This window comes from Ostrea edulis, chromosome 2 (genome assembly GCF_947568905.1).
Source record: "Ostrea edulis chromosome 2, xbOstEdul1.1, whole genome shotgun sequence".
In the NCBI taxonomy this organism is placed as follows: Eukaryota; Metazoa; Mollusca; class Bivalvia; order Ostreida; family Ostreidae; genus Ostrea; species Ostrea edulis.
This window is the reverse complement of record NC_079165.1, coordinates 90,734,736-90,759,703: the sequence shown is the minus strand read 5'-3', so window position 1 is coordinate 90,759,703 and position 24,968 is coordinate 90,734,736. Positions and strand designations below refer to the sequence as shown.

General features: G+C 35.5%; 1 protein-coding gene across 4 annotated transcripts; it reads right to left on the bottom strand.

The window, feature by feature from the left end:
- Nucleotides 1-585: 585 nt before the first annotated feature.
- LOC125682473 (uncharacterized) lies at nt 586-23,229 on the bottom strand. 4 transcript variants are annotated; one of them, XM_048923093.2, is made up of 8 exons: nt 23,107-23,229; nt 3,579-3,736; nt 3,252-3,377; nt 2,750-3,174; nt 2,357-2,588; nt 1,794-1,889; nt 1,014-1,109; nt 586-922 (listed from the first exon to the last, which is right to left on the bottom strand). In XM_048923093.2, the coding sequence occupies exons 2-8, from the start codon at nt 3,732-3,734 to the stop codon at nt 656-658; spliced, it is 1,398 nt and encodes a 465-aa protein (XP_048779050.2). In that variant the 5' UTR covers nt 3,735-3,736; nt 23,107-23,229; the 3' UTR covers nt 586-655. The 4 variants fall into 4 exon arrangements, with proteins under 4 accessions (XP_048779050.2, XP_048779051.2, XP_048779049.2 ...); XM_048923094.2 differs by lacking the exon at nt 23,107-23,229 and adding an exon at nt 13,883-13,974; XM_048923092.2 differs by lacking the exon at nt 23,107-23,229 and adding an exon at nt 3,834-4,129.
- Nucleotides 23,230-24,968: the final 1,739 nt, after the last annotated feature.

Genomic DNA, 24,968 nt, shown 5'->3' with positions numbered 1-24,968 from the left:
TTTCTAAGTCCAAGGGTCATAACTTTGTATAAAAAAAAAATCGACAGAATTCGAACTTAAACTGTAACTTCTAATGGCAAAGCAATGTACCAAATGTGAAATAAATGTATATCTGCAAGAACAGAGAAAGTGCGGACTGCCCCTTCGACTTCGGGGAGTACGACATCCTTCACCATCTATAGGTTACTTATGTATATATTTCTAGTTACACTCGATGTTGTAAAATGTCAAGCTCGAAGGGACAATAAGAACAGAGAATTTTTAGAATAGCCTAAGTGTACAGTGTATATAGTATTAGTCTAGACGAAAATGTGGGGGGGGGGATTAGTAAAAGTGTTGGGGAAATCATTTATTGTGATTTACTGATAGAATGAGGTACTATAAAAACAGATTCCCATAAAAAAAAAGGCAAGATAAAAGTAAACTATCCAGCATCTGAAAGAAACATGACGGACTCCCTCGTGGGTGTCTTGTGTGTCTATTTACAAAGTCTGTGTAAACCTTCAATTACACAACTCCCCCGGAAACCATATACATGTAGAAAACTGCCAAACATCATCGTGTTTGAATGTAGAAATACAGAAATGTGGAGTAATGATTTATTAAACGGAAATCATCACAACAAATTGCAAGAAGACTAAAGAACACTACTCCATCAGTACATCGGTTGCACTACACCCTTACATAACACGGGTCCGTTCCGGAACTGCCGTAAGGTCGGCCACACGTTGAACCCTACCCTATTTCCGGTGTCGGTGTACGATTTAAGATGGCTGCCTACCAAGTCGCCCACTCGAGCCCACTCTAATTGGAGCGGCGGATCATGAATCGCGAACATCCACAAAAGTTCCACACACCTCTCCACGAATTTCTTCAGATCGGGGTTCTTTTGTGCTTCTGAGATTTTGTCACGTATAACAACCTAAACCAAAAAAAAAAATATTGTGGAAAACTTAGACGTTCCAAGCCTGTTATTGTTTATAATAGATTTATAGTTTTCATAACGTTTTCACCTCTTTAATGACTGGCAGTGAAATAGGCATCGTCTCTCTCTGAATTTGTCTAGATCTAGTCCTAACCGACTGTCTTAGGTCATCTGGTATATGAACCTGTCGGTCAAAACACCATGCAATTGATTTAATATAGCTGAATTTAGTTATAATGCAACAACATTCACATATCCAAACAAAAACCAACTCTAAGACCCTGGTAAATCAAGTAGCAATTCTAAATACACGTCGAAGACTTTTCAAATATATTCATCAACTGATTCAATCGACCAGTGATTTCTTATTTTTACAGCACGTGTCTTTATTATTCGGAAATAATATGATACCCATAACTAAATGTATATTTCATATTGTAATAGGTTTCCGCATTTTAGAATACTACCTGGCCTTTACAGCGTACCGTTCTTATCATTATTGTCAGGGTGTCCTTCCTTACTTTACGAGGGGAATAGTTGTTGGGGACCATATGATGTAAATCAATATGTCATTAGTTTCATATAGTTTTGTGAAACTGTTCAACGTTTCGCTATTAAATTTATCAAGAGAATTGAAATTCCTTTTTAATCCGATTTTTTTTTTATCAATGACACCCGCATTATATTTTGGCTGTTCTAAATAATTGTGACAAAATATTATTGATCGACTGTATCAGCTGATGAATATGTCATGCAGATGCAGTGTCTGTTATGTATTCCTGAAAATTGCTACTTGATTTACCAGCATCTATAATTAGCATTGTTTGAAACACCAAAACTCTAATCTACAATCTTCATACACACTCACATATTGAGAGTCCACTTCACCCATCGGCTTCAGGATGATTTCACACATGTGATTGAACTCTCTTTCACACACGTCCTCCAGATAGTGCTGGCATTTCTAGTAAAATGGTTCAAATAAAATTTAAAATGTATGAACAACCGATGATGATGGACGACATAGTGATGATTCCAATGTCACTACAATGGAGTAAGCATTAAACGACTGAGGGAAAGTTGTATGGATGTTGATGCACTGTAAAATGTGAAAATGGAGATCGAACGAGGTTTATCACCAAACGTATGTGTATGTTCACCTTTTACTTATAGAATGATCGCTGTATAACCTACGATCGATTCAAAAACTGCTACTCACTTCCTGCATATTCTTTGACTTTTTGTATTAAGCGTTATGAGTGTTAAATCTAGCAACAACACATCGGCTACTGTGACTAAGTCGTATTCCGGTGCTTTAAAGCCAAATTCTTCACAACGTAAGGGTAGCAAATTGTCAAATAGAAAGAAAATAGTAATATGTCATCACAAGAGTTGTCGCTCTCTTCAATGGGACGGTGTTCCTTAACTGACCTGAGTAACATCTGCTAGATAGATTAAGTTTTTCTCCGAGTGGCCTCTGCCATTGTTTCTCTCCTTTAGTGCAGCCAACCACTGTCTTTGATACAGATCAGAGAACGCCTCGGCTAGCTTGTCTGTGACGTCATCAACCCGGGCAGTCCGAGGCGATTTCAATTCTAATGGAGAAGGATGGACTGGGGTGACGTTATCCACATCTGGGCTGTGGCTGAGTTCTTGCGAAAGTCTGAAAAGCACCACTGTGGTTATCTATAGATTAGCGTGCAGTACGGTAATGATGGCTTGCAATGATGCTTTATTTGTAAAACAAAGTTCAAAATTGTGACGACATTAGAATACCAGATCTGAGCAAAATAATCCTAGGAAAATAAACTAACAGCAACAAACCTATCTTTTAAGCTGCCTATTTCATTTCTGAGTTTGCTGATGGAGTTGACGATGTCATTTTTGAGTACCTCACCGTTGTGGTTTTCTTGTAAGGCCGCAGCAGAGCTTCGTTTGCTGCTGTCATGGGATCTTCCATGAGAGGGTCTACCGGTAGATGGCGCTCTACCATTTTCTCCATAGCCACTGGCGTTAGCGGTCTGCCTCTGGGGAGGCCTGGAAGTCTCCCTCGCTGTCTCTCCGTGACCGCTAGTATCACGCGACCGTCTCTGTGATGGTCTGGAAGGTGCTCGCGTGTTTTCCTCGGAACCTCTTGGTGAGTAGTATTGCATATTTTCATTAGAAGTATGAAATCTAGCTGAACCATTCACTGAAAAGTCTTGCATTATAACATTGTCCGTTGGTGGTAATGGGGTCGGTGGTTTGTCCTTTGAAACAAAAGAAATGCAGATGTAAATAGGACCGACAACGTACGTCAGACATGACGTAAGCACATTGAACTCACCCTCTCGTCCATGGGTATTTCTCTCATGAACTGATGGTATTCCTTCAGAGCTTGGGGCCCATGGATCTTCACTTCATCCCAGCTTCCAAGTTCAGCGAAATTCAGTACGGCAAACATGTAGTACACCTGTATTGGATAAAGCATATAAACCTAGACTCATTTACATTAGATACACATTTTCCTCTCTATAACTCAAAGTAGAATATCGCATATCTGCGTCAGAATTCAAATACAATGAATACACATCACTTTGTATGATTGAAATCGTCATTTGATCCAATCACTAAATGGATCCGTTAATATTCTATGACAGTATGGTTCACTTACTCTGGAGGGTCTGAAGCCTGCGGTCATCGGCACCGCATTGTCCAGTTCTCTCCGGGCTCCCCGGGGGAGGATGGACGACAGATGAAATGGTTTGATATCCGTGTCCAGGAATTTCTCGACTTCGCTCATAAACTCCCGAAGCTTGGGAAACGCCATTTCTAAATCAGAAACACCGTTCAAAACATAAATAGCAAGCACCATTGACCTGAAGTATCTTATAAAAAAACATCAATATCTTAAAAATTCAATACTCACCGCGCAGATTAGGGATCAGAACATCCAAGATCAAACATAAAAATCAGTTCATTAATGAATTGATTGCATTTTATGCCGGGGTCTCTTTGAGGTATGCTCCGGTCATGTTTAGTACAGGTTGTCAAGTATGACAATACTTCTCGTATTCACAGTTACTGAGATACGCAGAGGGAGACAAAGACCAGAGTGAGACATCTGTCCAAATCAGGCCTCATTAATTCTTCCGACAATCTTATCCTGCCTACCCGCATATTTTTATTTAGATTTTTAAAAAATCACAAAGGGTCTTTTAAAAACATTACGGTCTATATTTGACAATCTAACGGAAGTTAATCATGTGTTGTAACATATGTAAATTAATGAACTTCAAAGAACAAAAAAGCGTGCATTTAAATTCAGACTGGAATTCCTTTTAAAGAACGTAAGGCATTAGAAGTAATTTTGTTTTGTTTTTTATTACGTATGTACATTAAACATAAAAGTACAATAGTTAATTAGACTTCAGAAAGTACACTGTATAACAGACTGAGTTACATAATGACTGCACATCTGATACTTAACTCTTTAACAAATGAAAAAAGAAAGATAAAGAAGACTCCGGACACGATATAACGATATGAAGACTTGTTGCTACTCTGTTTACTATTGATGCTGAGAAGTAGTGGGACTTGTTGTTATATTTATTTAGCTAGCCATGGTCCCACTGGGGGTATAACATAAATGTAACATGCATAAGGACATGCCGGTAATAAAAGACACAGCGATTCACCCAGGCGAGACAGAGGTGGTGAATACTAGCAATCTGCATTATCTCCCTTCCACAGAAGTTACTGGTTAGTGTGGTTATCAGCAAGTTTATTGATGAGTTGCCAAAATATAAATTTATGCATTAGGATACTCCGAGAAGATGAATCTGAAATTGTAGTATTACGCCCATTGGATTTTATATATACTTCTGGTTTAAAAATACACAATAGTTAGAATAGTATCCGAGGGTAGCTTACTAACAAACGAGAGACAGACCAACTAGTGTCACTTCTCAAGGTAATCTCGGCTGAGATTCGGCTTGGCTAAATATTTGGACTGACGCCGTCAGTCCAAATATTCAACCGAGCCGAATCTCAACCGAGATTACTCTCAAGGAAATAAATGAAAACCAACAAAACTCATCTTCGCTAGTAAAGGGCGATGCTCCACGGTGTTCCAATTCTCACTCTTAGAGAAAAGAGAAACATGGTGGAACGTCATCCTTGGCAAGCGAATATGAAGAAAATCAAGAACCGACTGTTTCGTTATGAGTTTTTCATATTCTAACATGTTTTGCATAAGATTATTTTTTCCCTATTGAAATGGGATTATTTATTCTATTGGCATTTCCCATGCCATAGGATAATGATTTTGTTTTGGTAAGGACTTTGGATATTTTCCTTTGGAAGCTGATAACACATGCGTGAATTCATATTTGAGATAATGAGAATAATAATAAATTCACCACATTCTCAATTTATCACTAGTCTATCATGAAAGATAGCGAAATGTCTCGATTTTGTCATGCGCAGATTTTAAATGTTGCACTACTTAAATTTGTTTTGTTCATTGAGTTCGCTTGATTCTTGCAACATTTACATTTTAGTAGATTGAAGATGATACGTCAATTCTGATTGGCTGAGCATTTTTTATGATAACTGTATCAACTTTGTACGTTGACTCGATAGTTGGAAGCGTTAACGTTGTTTCGAAACTTCCGGTTATATACATTTTTATGTAATTTCGTAACATTTTCATTGTACACACAGTATAATATATGGTTTTAAAAGTCAGTTGAAGGAATTACATAATGAGAAATGAGTCCAGCATTTGTTTTAGAATGTGTTTATTTATCATACCCCCGCAAACGAAGTTTAGGGGGCGGTGTATGAAATTAGTGCGGACTTGTCGTTTCAGGTTAAGAGTAACACACCAGAGAAATTTTATATGGATAAATATGGGGGAAATGTACCATGTTATTTTGAAATTGAAAACTTTAAAAGTCGTATTTAGTTTTAAAAAACAGTTTTAAAAGAAATGAATCGGCTGAAAAAACAAGATGTGTTTGTGAAACACAAATGCCCCCGATAATGGCCAATTCCGAGATGGCCAAGGTCACAAGGGCAAATATATTGGTACCAGTAGAAAGATCTTGTCAAAAGAAATGCTCATGTTAAATATGAAAGCTCTAATATTTACCATTTAGAAGTTATGAACAATGTAAAAAAAAAATTAAAAGTAGGTACATGAACATTTCTTTTGACATGATCTTTCTACTACCAAGATATTTGCCCTTGTGACCTTGGCCATCTTTGGAATTGGCCATTATCGGGGGCATTTGTGTTTCACAAACACATCTTGTCGTTCATGTTTCAAAAGGAAGTGCCTGAGCCATTATGACGATCGATTCTTCCTTAATGTTTCGGCCGGTCAACTTCTTTAATTCTTATCGACAAAGATGAAAGCTAACTTTGCATGTAGACATAACGGAAAATAAACATGGTCCAAAAAAAAAAAATATTTAAAATGGGGTGGTACCCCCTCCTGGTTCTACGTACGTGTTTTAGTATAGTCATGAAAAATTTATATATGGATTCTTTTCAGTTTTATCTTGTTGATATCATATCTGCAAAGCACTGCTTGCTCAATACTAAAAACTTCATATAGATATTGAACAGTTATTTGAAACCTGAATTTCACGAAAAAGCACTTCAGTTTACTAGCATTTTTTTTTTCACATGTGACACATTCAGGCATACCCTGTTTTTGTGTTATCAAGATAATTTCATATTTCTATGCTTGCGCATATCAAATATACATGTACTTATATGTACATATTCCTAGATTATTAATCTACAAGAAAATATTTTAGTCCTTGTAGAGTTTGCAGGAACTAACCCACTCCCAATCCAGATCGCTTATCATCATATATGGAAAAGAGATATATTTTTATAATAAGAAATGTGTCAATAATATCGAGATAACGTGTATAAAAATATATGTTTTGAGAGTTACCTCCCTTTGATCACTTAACCATGTTCAGATCACCGTCATCCCCCCTGTCCTGGCTGTCCTAACTCCAGGGATTATGGTTGGATAAACTTGTTATCATGCTGCTTGTGTCTTATTCGACAATGTATAGTTTGCCTTATGATAAATCCAGTATTGAAGTTTTACTATAGAAAATTACAATAGTTTTACTATGGAGAAAATCTATTAAGTATATGCAAGTTTTTTTTATTACTATTCTAATAGTAAACTATATCTTACTGTTTACTATAGTGTTTGTTAGGAATTAAAATATCCTACTAAACTTTTGTCCTATATGAGGAAAAACAATTTTAAAAGGCAGGGAAACTAAAAACCCTGCAGGACTTTCAAATTTTCTTCAGAAATAGAAAAGTATACTGGAAAGTTTAAAATGCTGGGGAATCTTAATTTTACACAGTTATAAAACTCGCATTTATACCAATATACTAGGGATATACCAGTAAGTCTGAACACCCCCTACTCTATCATGGACCCGCTCTTGCTACCAGGTCATGGAACGAAGATTGGAAGACAGGCCTATTGCTCAAGGGAGCTAAATGTGATGGGATTGCCTGTTAAAGTACGCATACGGTTATCGAACCCATATTAATGAATGTTGGCCAATTCGCGAACTTGTGAATGAATATTTACACCCAACGAGTTCAAGTATATTCACCAATATAAGTCTAATGATTCCAGGTGCGTAGCTAGCCCTATTTGGAAGTGCAAGCACATACAAGCGCGGGGTCTGGGGGCCGCCCTAGGCCCCTAGCGGGCCCAGGGCAGAGCCCTGGTGGAAGAGTTCAGGGGGGCCAAGCCCCCCGACGGAAAACGATTTTGGCAAATCAGAGCCACTTAAAATGCATTTAAAAATCTTTTTTAACAAAATGTATTTAATAATTGACCACATTTTTTGTTTATTAAGCATTAAGAATCACTGAAGAGACATGATTTTCAAAACATGACACGTCATGCTACGGTGTAATGTAAATTAAATTGTAGAATGTATCACAGACGCTGGCGATGGCCATCAATTTAGTTGGTATCATATAACCATATCCCAACATCTGTAAGTTCTTCAATTTACCTCAGAAAATCACAGTATCACCTATTCTACCTGAGAAAATCATAGTATCAATTGTTCTACCACGTAGAGTATCAAAGGTTTTACCTCAGAAAATCAAAGTATGGAAGGCTATTCTTCAGAAAATCCCAGTGTGAACTGGTATACATCAGAAAACTAGCTATGTTTCTACTGTAGAAAACCAAAGTTTCAATGATTTAGAGAATCTAGGTTTCTCTGGATTTACTATGAAGAATCTACTATGGATAATCTAGGTTTATCTGGATTTACTATGGAGAATCATGGTTTCTCTGGATTTACTATGAAGAATCCAGGTTTCTCTGGATTTACTATGGAGAATCTCGGTTTCTCTGGATTTACTATGGAGAATCTAGGTTTCTTTTAATTTGCTATGGAGAATCTAGGTTTCTCTGGATTTACTATGGAGAATCTCGGTTTCTCTGGATTCACTATGAAGAATCCAGGTTTCTCTGGATTTACTATGACGAATCCAGGTTTCTCTGGATTTACTATACAGAATCCATGTTTATCTGAATTTACTATGGAGAATCTAGGTTTATCTGGATTTACTATGGAAAATCTCGGTTTCTCTGGATTTGCTATACAGAATCTAATTTTCTCTGGATTTGCTATACAGAATCTAATTTTCTCTGGATTTACTAAACAGAATCTAATTTTCTCTGGATTTACTAAACAGAATCTAATTTTCTCTGGATTTACTAAACAGAATATAATTTTCTCTGGATTTACTAAACAGAATCTAAGTTTCCCTACTATTATTTTCGTAGTCAAAATCAATGCGCAAAGAACGGTCTAACAATCGGTATGAAACACGTCAGGCAGCATTTGACCCAATGATAGGTTGTATTGGCAAACTTGATCGTTATAACGACCATATAATCGACTTTAAATGAGACTGTTGAAACTCCTGCACCATCAACTTGTTTGTCAGTAGCCTGCCTCGATTAAAAAATCTGACCATACGCAGAACAAGCTCTTGCTTATCGAATCAGTTAAGAGATGTAAACACCACATGCAGGTGATGATGGAATATTGCTACATAAATATGGGAAGTTGACGATGGAGAAGCTGAAATCATCCCGTTTGTCATAAAGTTGAATTGTTAGTTCGCCGTTAATATGGTTTTTTTTTAAATTGATGATTATGTCGCCCCTCTTCCAGAAGGAGACATATTGTTTTTGTACTTTCTGTCATTCCGTCCGTCCGTCTGTCATAAAATCTTTAAACTTTGTAAATGCTTCATTGTCATTTGTAGATGTGCATATTGTTGGGACAGGAGGATCCAATTATTTTCCTACAAGTTATAGTGGTTCTAAGAGGGGTGGATGGTGTTAAAATAGCTTGTGAACACTTCTCCTATATGACTTATCGGAGTTCATAATGTCTATGTTCCTGCCCTATATCATGCAGTACTTTAGGGAAGGAGGTTTATTTGGTGCACTTCCAATTTGGGAGCTTGGGAGATATTTGTTTTTCATAAAAACAATCTCTAGTTTATTTAGCTTTGATAGTGATTCGTATTTGAATGAAAAACTGCTTGTAAATTAAAAAAGTCATTCCCCCTTGCACTCGTACTGTGGTCTCACATGATCAAACTTTAGTCAACAATAAGTGAGACGGCTCGCTTTTCATGTTGACAAATTGATGCCTCATGTCTTAGAAGACTTTCGAGAATCTTTTATTATATATTCTGTACTTTAGATCCCAAATCAAGTTGTGGGTTTACATGGGATATGTCTTTCGGGGACGTAGTTTGCTTTACTCTACATGAGAAAATTTCTTGACAAAGCATTATAAACTGCATAACGCATCCTAAGAAAACACGACGTGACCCAAAATTTATCATTTTTTCTTCAATAAAAAAATCTGTATTAACTAAATTCTGCTTTATGAAAGAGAAATAATACTATACTTTCAAATTGGTTGAAATAACCTTCAATTGTAGATGGACTAGCTACCTTAAAGAAAAACAAATCAACCCAAGAAGCGATCAATACCCATTAAGAATTAGACTGTTTGGCTCTGCACAGAACTTTTAACTTTATTAGAAATAAAAATGGTTTCGATGTCCACATTCCTTTCTAAACCACTACATTTACAAATGTATTAGCAATACTTGAGTATTTAAAGCCTTAATATATAGAATACACAAATCACTAGATATAAATCATAAAAATTACTAAACGTGGGGGATCATTTTTTGAGGACCTGAAATCTGTTTTCACGACTCAGCTTTTATCGCGAGATGTTTTGATTTTGATGTACTTTGATCACGTTAAAAAAAGGTAGAAATTTTAATTTATGAATACTAGAACTAGGGAAGACCATGCCTACGTTGCAAGCTTACTTTTATTATATATGTTGATATACTGTTATACACATCCAAAGGATTCAAATGAAAATCGGTCATATTGCAACATGTCATCGATCTCAGTGTATGTTACAATTTAGTGTAAAAATCAAGAGAATGCTGATCACTTAAAATATCATCATTTGATAATTAATTATATATAGATTATACTAAAAATAAAACATTTTAGAGCACTATAATTTTACGTTTGAAGATATCAACCTTTCTGTCGTTCATAAATGGTGCACGTGGCCATTTGCATAAAATAATCTTATGACTAAGTTGAATATGTTATCGCTGCATTATATACTCAATTGAGTGCAACTATACCCCGAGTAGAAATGCAAGCTTTAACGTCTGTGTATAAATTCAGAAATATATGAGTGAAGAATTATAAAAGAATTATAGAGTTTTAAAATTTCATCTTAATCGTAAGATTTTTTGTAAAAAGGGTCACTAATGTACACAATAAATATTGCTGGGGAACGAAACTATGCAGATTTATTCTTTTAAAATTAAGAGGTTGATCTGTATATATAGTTCATCCTGTGCTCCTTTTATATAATCCTTAAGGAATCTCAATGTAAGAAATATTAAAGCATAAAAATCAATAACATAATTGTTATCAAATGGTGGTGTTAATTTTGTGAGTCACACATATTTGGTCACTTTAAATTAAAACGACCCATTTAGCATCGCAAAATCTTATAAAGGTTGCAACACATTCAACAACGCGTTATTATCCTTTAATGAAAATAAAGTGTTGTTAAGACTGTCTTTTTGTACGGGTGTATTCACGAGGTATTAAGAGCGTATTTCACACTTGAAAGTGGGGGGAAATTAACATCTATCGAAAAGAGTTTAAATAAAATTAATGTACAAGAAAGAAAGTAAAATCTTTTAGAAAAACATATTGTTGCTTCCATTGACATTAATTCGGTAACGAGGTGTTTTGACACAGAAAGCAATCATAATATTGACCACAAAATCCGGTAATTGATATGGCTTTGTGTTTTGCTTATCAAAACTATTTGTAGATTGTGGTTTGATATGGAGGTCGCAAGCCGTGGATGTCTATTTTTGATCCCCGTGTTGCTCTTTCGTCTATCAAATCTCTCCGAGATCCGTGTATGTTAATCTCTATATAAGATTTATACGTGCTTTGTTTATTTCTAATGATGTAATTAAATTGTTGAATATCTAAGTTTGTAAAATTTACCACTCTAAGACAATTCTATAAAACTGACAAGTACTTCTTTTTCAATTTCTCTTTGGGCCTGTCTGTCTGGAATTTCAAACAGGATGACACGTTGCTTTTGACAGAAAATGTCACGTACTTTTGCCTGATTGAAGCATTCAAACTAATGGAAAGTTTGTTTTTGTCTATATTGACGAATCCCAATCTTAGCTTTTAATATCTCTACCATTGCTTTCGAATTCAAACGTTTTAAAATTTCATTTTACATCTGAGAAATACATTACAATTAACTCTGTCGCCACTTTTAAGAAATTGTGCAAAAGATTAGATTATAACTCAAATCTCGTTATATGAGATCTAAATTCTATTCTTTATTGTGTATAGTATATAACTCAAATCTCGTCATATGAGATTTAAATTCTAATCTTTATTGTGTATAGTATGGGTGCGATTACATCAAGATTGTAAAAATGTGTGCAACTACTTTGGATATCAAATAAATGACTATTTACTGTTCGCCGTATATGAGTGAAATTGAACTCATCAATAACATTTCTGTTAAAATATTTTGGGCCAATTTGACAAAACCCGCAGTAATTTATATCAGCATAAACATACCCCCAACAGGGCGACGTAATTCGCCGTACAGGAAAATGCACCACAGGTCCCCAAAACGTTTCCCGGACGTCTGGTTGCTAGTGTACGTACAATTATCTGTAAATCTGCTCTTGATAATACTAAGATCTCCGTAAGACGAAGGTTAATTTAACAGAGTGGCTATTTGTTTTACCCAGCGTCACTTTCTGTTTTACTATTTGTTCATTCTTTCGTTTTGGTGAGCAAACAGAAGTACCCACCACAGACGCTAATTTGGAAAGCTCGAGATAAATGGATTCTACCTTTTCTCTTATTTGATTTAACGATAAAGTGTCCTTATAAGAACAGTGGGTACCGATCGATATAAAAGAGGTTTAGAAATGGATTAACCGTATCTATATATTTGCCATAATAAAACGTGTTTAAGGGGATAATTGTGTAAACATTAAGAAAATGTTATAGTTTTATTAGCACATCCTCGTGCACTTTGGTGAAATGTGTTTCTTTGTCTGATTTGGAAAAGGTGAAAGAATAAGAAAAGTTTGTGCACCCTTTTAATGGTAGAATGACATATACCGACTTATTTAATGATAGAATGACATATACCGACTTATTTCATGGTAGAATGACATATACCGACTTATTTAATGGTAGAATGACATATACCGACTTATTTAATGGTAGAATGACATATACCGACTTATTTAATGGTAGAATGACATATACCGACTTATTTAATGGTAGAATGACATATATCGACTTATTTAATGATAGAATGACATATACCGACTTATTTAATGGTAGAATGACATATACCGATTTATTTATTTTCTCTTAATTCGTTTCTATTTGTATATAGAAAAATCTTTTCTAAGTTATCATCAATTATTTGTGTTTTAAACGATGTATTTGTTTGGTGTGAAATAAACATTGTTAACATGGTTAGAGCCAATAAAATCCTCTTTTCAAATCAAATTTGCATAAATTTATCTCGTTCATCATAAGCACCGCGAGATGTTGGCTAGTTGATTATGACGTTAGTATGACCACGTCGCGGTGTCAGTTAAAACCCAGTTGATTCCGTAGTGTTGAGTTGTGATCTTTTTCGTAATCAGCACATGTTTTGTTTCAATAAACAAACCCTTTGTATATCATTTTGATACAATCTTGTTACTAAACACTACACAAAATAGTTTTAAAGTAGCGAGGTAGGTGACTAAAATCCAATACGGCCCTGCTAAGACAACAGATTTTTCCGGAGATTTATCGCAGATACCGCGCTAAGAGTTTGGAATTTTTAATACGCATGTTCGCTCTTGAAATTTTTAAACATGATCTGATGTTTGATCCAGAAAAAAAAGTAGTCCCCAAGAGTCCCACAGAGAGCTGGCTAGAACCATATAGTCCAAGAGAAATGATACACCATCAACAATTACAAACAAAAAAATAATGACGGAACAGTGCAACACCTTCCTAGTGATCGACTTACCAACCATCACTTCCTGAGCCAAGTCGACATCAGAAGCTGACACTAAGTACGTTAACGTTGCTGATATGACACAGCCCCTTACTTATAATACAAACTGGTAAATATGTAATAGACACTGTTGTTTCTATAGGAACTTAATACTCAAGAACGACTTCGGTTCATTTCGTGACCAAATGAAATGGGGGAGGCAGGGGTATATTAATTAGGAATAACATTGATTAATGAAACATTCCATTAAGAGAACGATACTGACCGGGTAGAGGACGACGAATTCCAAGTCAAACGTTGAAATACCGGGGTTATGCTGCGACATACTTATGGTAAAATATGAATTGCAAAGTTATGAAAAATTCTTACATCTAGATTCGATGACAAATATTATTGCTTAAACATTGACAAAGGGATAATAGGCGGACTCGGGACTGTGCTCAACAGGACATTGTTAGTCACAGCTATGAAATCCCAGTGTCCACACAATGGGTAGTAGGTAAATAGTTTTAGACTGATAAGACCATGGTCAATCGGCTATTATAAGTCTCTCATTGCCAAATTTTAACGGAAAGGATCTTATATTCAATACTTCAAAACTTCAAAGGCTTCCTGGACTATCAATTAAAACCTTTATATTTTCCCCCTGGTTTTCAGAGATAAAACACATTGGATAATGTTTCTGACAAGATATCCAGTTTGTTTACAGTAACGGGCAAATAAACCAACAGTTGTGTAAAATAAAATATTTATTACAAGTTGTCTTGGAGACTGGATTCCTGATTCAACAACAGCGGAAGCCTTTGGAACTTTCCCTTTCGCGACTGTCAATCCAGATGTGTTGCTTTATTAGAGGGTCTGACAAAGAGGCCAATGAAACACGGTATCGAAATCTTCCTGTCAATGATGTTTGCAGTGAACTTCATATTTCAAATCTCCGAAATGCTCACTTAAGCCTGTGCAAACTTCTTACCGGGTTTAATCAATACCGTAAAATAATTCATGTCTGAAAGTGTTAATAAGAAATTTCATCTGTCGTTCAATGGACCTTCAGTCTTCATATATATAAATACCATGTACTAGTATTAATATCAATTGCTAACTCCTTTGTTTCAATATCGAGTTTGATAATAAACTACTGATTACAGCGAAAATGAGCCGCACCAGTCCAAAATATAGATAAAATTATATTTTTAAAAAACCAACTTTGGATCGCTTTACATTCAATTCACTTCTCCATAATCTCTTTAATTATACTAAAGCCGTATATTGAATTCTTTTCAGAGTAAAAACGACATATTTGATAAGTCCATCTGCATGAAATGGCGTCAAAGGAAACGTGCATCACAAAACATTAATATTTTACAAAAAACTCCAGTGGGCACGGGATCCGGAATATTCAAACTATACCGGTTACTCGGACTACAGCTGCAAATATTCCGCACACTTTTAAGCGGGTGCAGTGGTCTGGGATGAATTATTCCAAGGCTTTAAATCTCTTAATCCCCTAAATCCCATTTATCCCTCTGATATCCTTCACTTTTATGGGTAAATTTAAAGAAACGCTCAATCTTCGAATGACAGCCGATAATCTTTTTGGGAGGATTACTCGATGCAGTGAAAACGAGTGTTTGTCGAAGCGACAAGATGGTGTTCCACAAGACTACATTAAACAATTTAATCCGGGCTTTAAGTAGCCCTGAGAGTTTGTGGACCATGTAATACTGACCAGAAAGGAAAATATTAGGATTCAAATAAATAGATTGAGAAAGAAATTCCAATCTAAATTCAAGCAAGAGTTTTACCATTATATAGTATAACACACGTCTCGACAAGAAAATATACAGGATATCTGTTAGAATTCATCGAAATAAGAAAATGATACACATCCTATATCCCAGATCACCCCCACCACCAAAGAAACATGAGAAAAAAATCCGAGTGACATGGGGACATGTTTTAAGAATAGCATGTACGTGGGCTCGAATGCTGTTCGCGGCAACAGCACTAATAACATTTTATGAAGATACATGTATATCCTCACTGCGCAGTACTTCTGCAGTGTCCCTAGGTGCCCTGCAATATTTAGCCCCCCAAAAAGTGTTTGTTTTGTTTGTAGCTAACCAAACAGTTTCCTGTGTACCTACAATAGCATAACCAGCAATACCGACACCAGATTCCAAGTATTGGTGCATGGAACATCAATCGAAAATTTCACATTGTGAGGAATTACTCATTTGAATACTATACACCTACAATTCCTTTGTGATGATTTGATATAAGCCTAATTATAACCTATATATTTCAAAAATCATAACCTTTACATTAATCAATTGATGAAGCCCTGATTGCGTTCCTCATTTCTGGCAGCTCGCGCTAACGCTGAAATCTAGCTGGAACTTGTCCCAGTAAATTTGCAACATTTATCAAAGCAATGGACCCCAGTCACATTCCCTGAAAACAAAGGGTGTAAACAACTGTGATAGCCATGCTTATTGTCGCCCGTTATCTCTTAATTTCAAGATCTCGAAGAAGATGGGATTTTGCGATAATTCATTATTTGAAACCGTGCGGAACTGTATTGAGAACTGGCGTTGGATACGATGTTTAAAGTGGGAACAGATAACGAGTCGACACTTTATTGTCTTTTGTTTTATTGCTGTAAAGAACGGTGGGTAGAAACCTGTTGTTGACATTTACAATCCACAGACAGGGGTATCCACAACATGCCAGATTCAAACAAAGTTATTGTTCGTTTTCACATCTATTAGCTTTTTACCGAGTGATGAACAAGTGTGCGCAAGACATTTCACACGACACCATGAACAAGATCCCCGACTTTTAGATATTTTTTCATGTTTATTACATGGATTCAGATTTCTTGCACATTTGTCGATACCTGCATTGTTTTGGTTCATTTAGAAACAAATCACTTTGCAGACCTAGCTTACTTACTTTCATTAACTGCGATGTTTGTATGCCTATTCAATAAACGTAGTTCACCCTCATCAATCAATCACGCGAGAAACGTTCTTAAGTAGCTTACAAATTACATAAAATGAGACTAAACATAATAGAATCTCAATGGTGTAGGCAAATGCAGTTTGATAGATTACATGTATATGAATATGCGAAATCTCATCCATTTTCGGCTGTAAAAAGGATTGACTTGTTTTTCAATGATAACTTGGTTGTGAAATCTCTCCCTAGAAATAGGAAAATAGTAGTTTCCACTTTGACACCCCCACCCTATACTATCACACTTGCGTAAAAGACCAATTACTAGTGCTACAAGTGGACTGTGGAAAATGGTTAACGAAAATGATATACAGCTGATACACATGACGCATCATTTTCTGATTATGAGTTCATACAGCAACATTTTGTATAAGACTACATTAATATAATGTCAGTATAACACAGAACAAACAGAACACGACATTCTGTATAAGACTACATTAATATAATGTCAGTATAACACAGAACAAATAGAACACGACATTTTGTATAAGACTACATTAATATAATGTCAGTATAACACAGAACAAACAGAACACGACATTCTGTATAAGACTACATTAATATAATGTCAGTATAACACAGAACAAACAGAACACGACATTCTGTATAAGACTACATTAATATAATGTCAGTATAACACAGAACAAACAGAACACGACATTCTGTATAAGACTACATTAATATAATGTCAGTATAACACACAGAACAAACAGAACACGACATTCTGTATAAGACTACATTAATATAATGTCAGTATAACACACAGAACAAACAGAACACGACATTCTGTATAAGACTACATTAATATAATGTCAGTATAACACAGAACAAACAGAACACGACATTCTGTATAAGACTACATCAATATAATGTCAATATAACACAGAACAAACAGAACACGACATTCTGTATAAGACTACATTAATATAATGTCAATATAACACACAGAACACGACATTTTGTATAAGACTACATTAATATAATGTCAGTATAACACAGAACAAACAGAACACGACATTCTGTATAAGACTACATTAATATAATGTCAGTATAACACAGAACAAACAGAACACGACATTCTGTATAAGACTACATTAATATGATGTCAATATAACACACAGAACACGACATTCTGTATAAGACTACATCAATGTAATGTCAATATAACACAGAACAAACAGAACACGACATTCTGTATAAGACTACATTAATATAATGTCAATATAACACACAGAACACGACATTCTGTAGAAGACTACATCAATATAATGTCAATATAACACAGAACAAACAGAACACGACATTCTGTATAAGACTACATTAATATAATGTCAGTATAACACAGAACATACAGAACACGACATTCTGTATAAGACTACATTAATATAATGTCAATATAACACACAGAACACGACATTCTGTATAAGACTACATCAATATAATGTCAATATAACACAGAACAAACAGAACACGACATTCTGTATAAGACTACATTAATATAATGTCAGTATAACACACAGAACAAACAGAACACGACATTCTGTATAAGACTACATTAATATAATGTCAATATAACACACAGAACACGACATTCTGTATAAGACTACATTAATATAATGTCAGTATAACACACGGAACACGACATTCTGTATAAGACTACATCAATATAATGTCAGTATAACACACAGAACACGACATTCTGTATAAGACTACATTAATATGATGTCAGTATAACACACGGAACACGACATTCTGTATAAGACTACATCAATATAATGTCAATATAACACACAGAACACACAGAACACGACATTCTGTATAAGACTACATTAATATAATGTCAGTATAACACACAGAACAAACAGAACACGACATTCTGTATAAGACTACATTAATATAATGTCAATATAACACACAGAACACGACATTCTGTATAAGGCTACATTAATATAATGTCAATATAACACACAGAACACGACATTCTGTATAAGACTACATTAATATAATGTCAGTATAACACACAGAACACGACATTCTGTATAAGACTACATCAATATAATGTCAATATAACACACAGAACACACAGAACACGACATTCTGTATAAGACAACATTAATATAATGTCAATATAACACACAGAACACGACATTCTGTATAAGACTACATTAATATAATGTCAGAATAACACAGAACAAACAGAACACGACATTCTGTATAAGACTACATTAATATAATGTCAATATAACACACAGAACACGACATTCTGTATAAGACTACATTAATATAATGTCAGTATAACACAGAACAATCAGAACACGACATTCTGTATAAGACTACATTAATATAATGTCAGTATAACACACAGAACACGACATTCTGTAGAAGACTACATCAATATAATGTCAATATAACACACAGAACACGCCATTCTGTATAAGACTACATTAATATAATGTCAGTATAACACAGAACAAACAGAACACGACATTCTGTAGAAGACTACATTAATATAATGTCAGTATAACACAGAACAATCAGAACACGACATTCTGTATAAGACTACATTAATATAATGTCAGTATAACACAGAACAATCAGAACACGACATTCTGTATAAGACTACATTAATATAATGTCAGTATAACACACAGAACACACAGAACACGACATTCTGTAGAAGACTACATTAATATAATGTCAGTATAACACACAGAACACGACATTCTGTAGAAGACTACATTAATATAATGTCAGTATAACACACAGAACACACAGAACACGACATTCTGTATAAGACTACATTAATATAATGTCAGTATAACACACAGAACACGACATTCTGTATAAGACTACATCAATATACTGTCAATATAACACACAGAACACGACATTCTGTATAAGACTACATCAATATAATCTCAGTATAACACACAGAACACGACATTCTGTATAAGACTACATCAATATAATGTCAATATAACACACAGAACACGCCATTAAGTATAAGACTACATTAATATAATGTCAGTATAACACAGAACAATCAGAACACGACATTCTGTATAAGACTACATTAATATAATGTCAGTATAACACACAGAACACACAGAACACGACATTCTGTATAAGACTACATTAATATAATGTCAATATAACACACAGAACACGACATTCTGTATAAGGCTACATTAATATAATGTCAATATAACACACAGAACACGACATTCTGTATAAGACTACATTAATATAATGTCAGTATAACACACAGAACACGACATTCTGTATAAGACTACATTAATATAATGTCAGTATAACACACAGAACACGACATTCTGTAGAAGACTACATTAATATAATGTCAGTATAACACACAGAACACGACATTCTGTATAAGACTACATTAATATAATGTCAGTATAACACAGAACAATCAGAACACGACATTCTGTATAAGACTACATTAATATAATGTCAGTATAACACACAGAACACGACATTCTGTATAAGACTACATCAATATAATGTCAATATAACACACAGAACACACAGAACACGACATTCTGTATAAGACTACATTAATATAATGTCAGTATAACACACGGAACACACAGAACACGTCACATGAGGACAGATGAAGCTAGCAATGAATAGTCTAAAAATCTAGTGATTCAGAATAACAATCTTACACTGAATAGTCTAAAACGTCTAGTGATTCATAATAATAATAATCTTACATTGAATAGTCTAAAATGTCTAGTGATTCATAATGATAACAATCTTACACTGAATAGTCTAAAATGTCTAGTGATTCATAATGATAACAATCTTACACTGAATAGTCTAAAACGTCTAGTGATTCATAATAATAATAATCTTACACTGAATAGTCTAAAACGTCTAGTGATTCATAATAATAATCTTACACTAAATAGTCTAAAACGTCTAGTGATTCATAATAATAACAATCTTAAACTGAATAGTATAAAACGTCTAGTGATTCATAATAATAACAATCTTACACTGAATAGTCTAAAACGTCTAGTGATTCATAATAATAATCTTACACTAAATAGTCTAAAACGTCTAGTGATTCAGAATAACAATCTTACAATGAATAGTCTAAAACGTCTAGTGATTCAGAATAACAATCTTACGCAGGACGGTTTCAGTAGGACATAAAATACAGAGCCCAAAGGATGGATTCTGTAGATCATGGGACAAAATAATGAGAATTATGTAGGATGGATTCTGTAGATCATGGGACAAAATAATGAGAATTATGTAGGATGGATTCTGTAGATCATGGGACAAAATAATGAGAATTATGTAGGATGGATTCTGTAGATCATGGGACAAAATAATGAGAATTATGTAGGATGGATTCTGTAGATCATGGGACAAAATAATGAGAATTATGTAGGATGGATTCTGTAGATCATGGGGCAAAATATAGAGGGTTACACAAAATGGATTCACTACGGTAGGTCATAAGAAGGAATACCGAATGTACAAAAGATGGATTCAGAAGGTAATGAGAATGAATACAGAGGGTTACAGAGGATGGATTCAGTAGATAATGAGACAGAGTACAGAGAATGGATTCAGTAGACAATGAGAAATAATACACAGGATGGATTCAGTAGATAATGAGACAGAGTACAGAGAATGGATTCAGTAGACAATGAGAAATAATACACAGGATGGATTCAGTAGATAATGAGACAGAATTCAGAGAATGGATTCAGTAGATAATGAGACAGAATACAGAGAATGGATTCAGAAGACAATGAGACAGAGTACAGAGAATGGATTCAGTAGATAATGAGACAGAATACAGAGGATAGATTCAGTAGATAATGAGACAGAGTACAGAGAATGGATTCAGTAGACAGTGAGACAGAGTACAGAGAATGGATTCAGTAGATAATGAGACAGAATACAGAGAATGGATTCAGTAGATAATGAGACAGAGTACAGAGAATGGATTCAGTAGACAGTGAGACAGAATACAGAGGATATATTCAGTAGATAATGAGACAGAGTACAGAGAATGGATTCAGTAGACAGTGAGACAGAATACAGAGGATGGATTCAGTAGACAGTGAGACAGAATACAGAGAACGGATTCAGTAGACAATGAGACAGAGTACAGAGGATGGATTCAGTAGACAGTGAGACAGAATACACAGGATGGATTCAGTAGACAGTGAGACAGAGTACAGAGGATGGATTCAGTAGACAATGAGACAGAGTACAGAGGATGGATTCAGGAGATAATGAGACAGAGTACAGAGAATGGATTCAGTAGACAGTGAGACAGAATACAGAGGATGGATTCAGTAGACAATGAGACAGAATACAGAGAATGGATTCAGTAGACAATGAGACAGAGTACAGAGGATGGATTCAGTAGACAGTGAGACAGAATACACAGGATGGATTCAGTAGACAGTGAGACAGAGTACAGAGGATGGATTCAGTAGACAATGAGACAGAGTACAGAGGATGGATTCAGTAGATAATGAGACAGAGTACAGAGAATGGATTCAGTAGACAGTGAGACAGAATACAGAGGATGGATTCAGTAGACAGTGAGACAGAATACAGAGAATGGATTCAGTAGACAATGAGACAGAGTACAGAGGATGGATTCAGTAGACAGTGAGACAGAATACACAGGATGGATTCAGTAGACAGTGAGACAGAATACACAGGATGGATTCAGTAGACAATGAGACAGAGTACAGAGGATGGATTCAGTAGATAATGAGATAGAGTACAGAGAATGGATTCAGTAGACAGTGAGACAGAATACACAGGATGGATTCAGTAGACAATGAGACAGAGTACAGAGGATGGATTCAGTAGACAATGAGACAGAGTACAGAGGATGGATTCAGTAGACAATGAGACAGAATAGAGAGAATGGATTCAGTAGACAATGAGACAGAGGGTTGTATGTACACAGTGTCAACATAAATAAGCTTTATAAAATAACTATTCATGTGAAGTTTCATTTTCATCGTTTTTATGATAAAGGCATTCCCATGAATTTAAATTTTCAATGAAAAAGAAAAGGTGTACTGCAATAAGAATTACAACACTTCAACAACAAATCCATGTCCTTATGAAAATCATTTTTCTGAAACCATGAATATTTTACCCAACTAAAATATCTCATTTAACAATATAGAAATTCGTCACATCAGTGTTTATTTCAAAATTATGTTAGTGTAGATACTTCACAACTCGTCCAGTTCAATCTTAAATTCAATTGACAGTAGTTGCTAACACAATGTTAGAGACACTATTCACAGTTGTTAGTACTCACTCACTCGAAAATATCCAATCAAATACACGACCCTGGTTTAAAGTTTGAACTACACACAAGTGACTGAGGATCATTTCCAACATTGTCTAGTACCAATCTTTACTTGTAGTTCTAGTTAGTAACTTACTTTTACTCACCTTGAAAATATCCGTGAGATGAGAACGCTCTTATTAAATATATCCATCGTCTATGAAGCCGACATTCCCCATATTTATGTCAAAGGGTATCAGTCCACACGCTGTCCCCTGCTTTCGCAGTTTTAACCAAAGGAAAACAGTTTGCGTTCTGTGGTAATAAAAATGACACAAAAGCTTGGTGTCGTTAAGTTTTATGTGCAAAACTGTGGTTTGAATCGTTAATTTCCAGAAAAAAAGCCTTCAATAAATTTTAAACCATTCAGAAATGTAAATCTGTAGAGAGTGTGGAACCGTGTCATATCTAGTTATCCTATTTAATGCTGGCATAAAAATTGCTTAAAGAAATCACATATTCAAAAGGCTTTCCTTTCAAAATGCATGCATTGTATACCAGAATGTCGTTGGGTAATGTTAATCCTTTTTGATTTGCAAGAATTCAATTTTCCAAGATACTCATGACTAATCTATTAAACGTTTACAAAAGGTATGTTTCATTGATAGACCAAACACCACAATTAAGACCGCGTAAATAAAACAACGCGAAAACACCTGTGATCTGCATTTAATAGATATCTTTAGTCGCCACTTCCTTCATAAGCACGATTAGAATATCATTACAATGTACAACAACAAAAAAGCGACATCCCTGAATTCTTCTTCACATGTTTAGTAACTGTTTAATCGTGTTAATAAATGTTTTAATCGATGTGCAAAACAAAGTATTATTACATTTACATGATCTTCAAATTCTCGATTGTGTTTTCGTATTTTTAAAAAAAGGTGGATCAAGTTTTGAAATATCTTATGAATAATATCACGATTTGCAATGTTTAAGACAAACCTTTCTAGTTTGACAAAGATAACAAAAATTACATTGAAAGAAATCTTCTATAATTATGGCGAGACGGACGGATGTTACCGGCTGGAACGTACATGTAGGAGGCGGACGGATGTTACCGGATGGGACGTAGGAAACAGACGGATGTTACCGGCTGGAACGTTCATGTAGGAGGCGGACGGATGTTACCGGATGGGACGTAGGAAACGGACGGATGTTATCGGCTGGAACGTACATGTAGCAGGCGGACGGATGTTACCGGATGGGACGTAGGAAACGGACGGCTGTTATCGGCTGGAACGTACATGTAGGAGGCGGACGGATGTTACCGGATGGGACGTAGGAAACGGACGGATGTTATCGGCTGGAACGTACATGTAGCAGGCGGACGGATGTTACCGGATGGGACGTAGGAAACGGACGGATGTTATCGGCTGGAACGTACATGTAGGAGGCGGACGGATGTTACCGGATGGGACGTAGGAAACGGACGGATGTTATCGGCTGGAACGTACATGTAGGAGGCGGACGGATGTTACCGGATGGGACGTAGGAAACGGACGGATGTTATCGGCTGGAACGTACATGTAGGAGGCGAACGGATGTTACCGGCTGGGACGTAGGAGGCGAACGGATGTTACCGGCTGGGACGTAGGAGGCGAACGGATGTTACCGGCTGGAATGGAAGGGTGGCTGTTGGGCTAGTTGTTCCCCATCCAATAATATTTGGCCATTTAGAGTATATCTATTGTGCTGCACTCAAGAATCTTTTGGAATAGCATGCATGATTCTTTTTTTTTTTTTTCTGTTCCATTCTAAATTGCTTCTTACACGCCAGATTCAGCATTATTTCATAAAGTGCATCAAGCAAGGTCCTTTAGTATTGCATTGGAAGCGGTTCATAATTATTGGTGAAGTTCACGAAAAGTTGAATGACAGGAACCAAGATAATTTCATCACCTAGTGTGCTGCCAAAATCACTGACAAGAAATAATCACACATGACAAAGGGTTATTGGGACCAA